Source organism: Austrofundulus limnaeus, unplaced genomic scaffold (assembly GCF_001266775.1).
Source record: "Austrofundulus limnaeus strain Quisiro unplaced genomic scaffold, Austrofundulus_limnaeus-1.0 Scaffold698, whole genome shotgun sequence".
Classification (NCBI taxonomy): Eukaryota; Metazoa; Chordata; class Actinopteri; order Cyprinodontiformes; family Rivulidae; genus Austrofundulus; species Austrofundulus limnaeus.
Genome location: NW_013953100.1, coordinates 103,613 through 108,863, shown reverse-complemented (window position 1 = coordinate 108,863; position 5,251 = coordinate 103,613). Strand labels below are relative to the sequence as shown.

General features: G+C 34.7%; 1 protein-coding gene across 6 annotated transcripts in view; it reads right to left on the bottom strand.

Annotated features, from left to right (window-relative positions):
* st3gal4 (ST3 beta-galactoside alpha-2,3-sialyltransferase 4) overlaps window positions 1-5,251 on the bottom strand; it is a gene marked incomplete in the record, with an annotated part of 54,275 nt that overhangs the window by 9,176 nt on the left and 39,848 nt on the right. For all 6 annotated transcript variants that reach the window (XM_014027912.1, XM_014027913.1, XM_014027917.1 and 3 more), the window contains 1 exon segment: window positions 2,789-2,884. In XM_014027912.1, coding sequence (XP_013883366.1) covers window positions 2,789-2,884 — 96 coding nt within the window.

Here is a 5,251-nt window from a genome sequence, read left to right as displayed (position 1 = left end):
AAGATAAGATAAGATAAGATAAGATAAGATAAGATAAGATAAGATAAGATAAGATAAGATAAGATAAGATAAAACTTTATATTTTGGATAGTAGGTGAAAAAAAGGCTTGAAAGTGCAGCAAAGTAGCAGGGCAGGGGGGCGGCAGGTTCAGGGTAGAGCAAAAGCACGTCTGACTCCTCTGAAGGCTGAAGCAGGAAAAAAAATATTTTTGTGGGAATTACTGTAGAAAATGTATCAGGTCATGTACTGTTGTTGGACAAAAAAGCAATAGCTTGCAATAGTTCTTCCATTTTACCCAAAGTGCCTGATGGGGTTCAGATCAGACGTCTGTTTTAATTGGCCTTGCTTTGTGCATTGTGGCATAGAAATGTTGGAGAAAAAGCTTTCAGCAAAGTTTTGCCTGATAGTTGGAAGCAGAACCTTGAGTAAAATGGCTTAAGAGTTAATAGCCAAACCCTGACTTGGATGCCTGAGTTCAACAATTAAGATAATGCCAAATTGTCCTGATGCATCTCAGTAATCCAGGTAAAAAATCAAAAGGAAAAAAAATTGTATAGGTCCTCTCAGACTGAAGAAGTCTCTTGGAAGAGAGACGAAACGTTTCATTAAAGAAGAACCCGTCCAGAGGACCTATACATTTTTTTTCCTTTTGATTTTTTACCTGGATTATTGAGATGCATCAGGACATTTTGGATGTTGCTTGGTAATATTTTTTTATGATTTTTAATGTATTATAATCAATCAAATCATGAATTTTCAATAGGTTTAACTTTAAAAATATTGGATTTGTATGATCTTTATAACTACTTCTGGCAATAATTCTGACAGCTATTTTCTGTAAAAGGAAGACTTAATATGTCTCACAGGCACTACCCCACACCTCCATACAATTTGTCGATATGAACAATCAATGAATTATACAAAATATACAAAGTTTTCTTGTTCAATAATACCTTTACCTTGTTTAGAATGGCAACAATCTTGGATATTTTACCCTTTATATAATTTAAGTAAGGCTTCCTTGACAAATGTTCATCAATAAGAACACCCAAAATATTACTTTATATTATCTTTTCTATCTCCACTTCATCAACATGTAACAGTTCATCAACATTTTTCTATTACTACAAAAAAATCCTACACTTTATTTTCCTGATTTTTAAGGATAGTTTATTCCTATCAAACCATTTTTTGGTTTTTATAAATTCATTTTGTACCACCTCTAACATTAATATTTTCTCCTGAGTAAAACAAAGTTGTGTCATCTGCAAATAATATAGACATAACCAATTTTGAAATCACAGTAATATCATTATTATAGAGAAAAAAGCAAAGGACCAAGAACTGATCCTTGTGGAACTCCACAACTGACATTACATACATTTCTGCTCATCTTCATGGTCTAGTCTTTTTACTAATGTCACTACTGATAGCGATTTGTTAGAAACCATACAAATATAATTTGTGTCCAAAAGACTCGAAATAGTCCAAGTACTGAACTTTGAGGAACACCACAATATACTTTCAATAACAATGAGTATTATTTATCTAAACATGTATGTTTTACATGAAGACAAAGTCTAATTTTGGCTTTGTTTTACAAGCTGAAACCAGTTTTTAGTCAAATTTGTAGCAACAAAATTCTCTTGCTATATCCATTGTGATCTAACAAAACAAGTTCATTAGAAAGCCATCTAGCAAACAGTTCCTCTGTTTTTGTAAAAAAAAAAAAAACATTAAAAAATGGTTAATTATATTAAAAAGTGAGTCTCCAAAATCTTTTTTCTCATAACTTATTTGGTTTTACTCATAAAATTTGCTGTACAAGACTCCCGAGGTTAAAATGTCACACCAACCTTCCTTCAAGAAACACCCACTTTTTTTACTACTTTCAACAGACTTGAAAGTAAAGTAGTCTCAGGAAACTTTGAAATTCCAGCAGAGCTAAATCCTTCTCCAGTTATTACACAGTAGCCCAGGCTGAGACCTTATCAGGTGCAATGAATAAACTGCACCTCAGAAACCTAAAACTCAGCAGGATTTTAAGAAGTCAAGCTGTGTTTCTCTGACAACTAGCTCCACCATGTCAAACTCTAAATGCTAAAAATTTTAACATGGTTTTGGTCCAGAGAAAAAAAAAATTCTCAACACAGCTTTGGAGAAGAAAAGGAGAGATGTGAAGGAAAAGGGAGGAGAGGGAACACAAAAATGCATTGTGGACAAGCCAAATTCTCCTTTTTTTAGAAAAGTTTATAAAAAGTCAGAATGCATGTGTGCATTCCAAGGCTCAGTGTTGGATTAGCTAAGAACATTTGTCCTTGAGTAAACTGAATACTTTCCTCTCTTTTTTTTATTTGACCCCAAACTGTTACTAGCAGAAGGGATGGCTGTGTGTCAAAGGGGTCATTTTAAATCTCGCTTTCATGGATTCGGAACAAATAAATCTGTTYCTAATTTTCTAGTTACARAAGAAGTAGAAAAAAGGTCATATGGCTTAAAATAGTTTCCTTGATGTTAATCTTTCTGTTATACAGTATCTCTATATCATACACATACAATGTGAACTTCTGGCTCAAGAGGCAATAAATGTGGTAGGCAGAAGTTTGAAATTGTAGCTAAAAAGTTTTATTTACTATGGGTTTGTGGTTTAATAGTGTGTAAATATTTTCAAAGCAGAACAAAMGTAAAAAAGAAGAATGTGAACAGATATGCACCATGCTGTACAAACAGGCAACAATAAGTAAATGCATTTAAAATGAGGAAATTGTTAATGTGATTCTTGCTCACCTAATGACAACATCATATTTATTGATGAGGCTTCCTAATGAGCTGTTTTTAACCACGTAGCCATTTCCTATGACTACACAGGTTCTGCATTCAAGGCTGTAAAGAAAGAACAAATTCTGTTAAAACATGCACAATTTGTGGTGTTTAACTTCTCATTTAGTGTTTCGTATGCARCAACACAAATTTTAATGACATACTGAACAAGCCGCTACTGCAAGAACAGAAGTGTTTTAGTTYCGTCTGTTAAAAGGGATTAGTTCAATGTCCAAAACATTTGTCTGAGTGATCACCTGGGTTTCTTGTGTAGTTTGAAACAATTGAAGGTGCCAATTTTGGAGTAAATTCTCAGTCATCCAAAACTCCAAAAGTTGTACGGGAGGCAAGGAGTGGTGTCCCGAAATAGATACTGTTAATGATTTTAAGTCCAACACTAGTGTTTTTCAAGTGATTGTACAAAATGCCCTGATGCTCAATACCAAAACCTGTATCGATATCTGGATCCTAATAACAATGCACCATTAAATGGGCTAGAGTTTGCATTTCAAGTGCAAAGTTTGTCAGTCTCATGTTTAAGACATTTTTTACTAATTCAAAGAAAACCTGTTTTGTTATTTTTTCTTTTATTTAAAAACTTTTGTAACAGTAAATATGCTGTATATTTGATTTGATCCAGTCAGATGGRCTGTTTGCCTATAAAGGAGAGACATTTTTTTCTAAATACAAGAAATGCATTTTTAAAGCCAGTGTATACTGTTTAAGTTCTAACCCAGTAAGTACTCTGCTTTGGTGAGTACACAAACTTAAGTACTTGTACCCGGTTTGGGAAAAACTGGTATTGACACCCATAGAGGCAACTATATTGATACCTTCCAATTAACTTGATCTTAAACTTGGTAATACATTATGACAAACAATGTCATTGTAGATTTGCTTTGGGGGAAAAAAAGCTTTATAAAAATATCTGAAACACACAATCTGTTTATGTATGGCCTGGTTTCTTGTTTCAGGGTTTACCACAGTGTTAAAAAGCCAGAGTCAAAACCACAACATTTTTCTGTGCCTGAGGTTCAAACTCCCTTCAGTCAAAAGCCAGAGACAGTGCAGCATTCTGTCTGGTTGCATTTGAARCAGAGCAGCATGAGCCTTTCCCTACTTGTAGTTGTGAGCTGTCCATCTGCTGTGTATGATAGATCAAAGAGGGGAATACATAAACCTTTCTAGTAGGTGAAAAAAAAAACCAGTCATCTGTTTAAAAATATTTTTAGTATCAAAAATACCTAAATCGTTTAATATGTGGTGCTGAAAGTTCTAGAAATTCTTCTCTTTACAAGAACAAGATATACAGTATTGATTTCTCATTAGTGATCATGATTGACTACAGCTGGTAGTTTCTTTTTGCCAGCAGAAAAATAATGTGCAAATGAAAGGACGCTGGATAGCATGTTCAGAAATACCCAGAAACCATAAACATTTAAGCCCGTCATAAACTGGAAACTGCTGAAACACTAGTGTCACTGTCTGCTGAGAAGCAGGTTTTATGTTGCCATGTTGTGATGATGTCATGTTGGGGAAAAAAATCAGCAGCTGCCCACACAGACCAAATAAATGCCTTTGGGAGATAGAGTTTATGGTCAGACAAGACAAAATGTAACTTTTTTTTATCCTCCAAATTCTCCTCAAATCAGCATCTATGTATGTTGTTTAAATCTGGACAGAATTGTGTTTTCCAGCAAACACATTGAAACTGGTTTTGACTGGTTAAAGAAGGATAACAGTAAAGCCTTTCCCAAAGCCCCTCAACATTAGTCATTAACTTGGAGAAACATGCTAATGCTAAYAGCATGAGTGCTACCCCCACTATGAGAAAATGTCTACATGTGATACTGAATCACAAAGAAGGGCACAGAGTTGTGTTTTATTCACGGCTGTACTGTTCAGGAAGTAATGCTGAGTCACACTTGTGGAGAACTACCTGGAAGTGAACGGTTCGCAGTTCAGTGTAATGGTTCTGAAACAGTACAGTGCACTTACACTGTTCACCGCTGTACTGCAAGTGGCGCTGTGTCAGTTACACAACTCTCAGACCTCCTAAAGAGACACCAGCTTGGAGAAACCTAGCCATTACGTTTCTCTAAGGTAACGGCTAACGTTTGAGTGAAGTCACATGAAAACAAATGCACACAGATTCCTGTCCCCAATATTTTTAACAGAGGAGAAGACACAAAAGATAAATGAGTGAGAGCAAGCTGCTGCGGGAGAGGTGGGGGTTGGTGGGCTGTGTGTGTAGGACAGGCTACAACAGGTCTGTTTTAAAAGGACATAAAATACATTTTAAATACCAATAGTTTACATATGTACATAAAAATATTATTATTATCCCCTCTGTAACTCTACTGCAATTGATTTTATTATTGGTATTATTAGTTATATTGTTGTTATTATTATTATTATTATTATTATTAT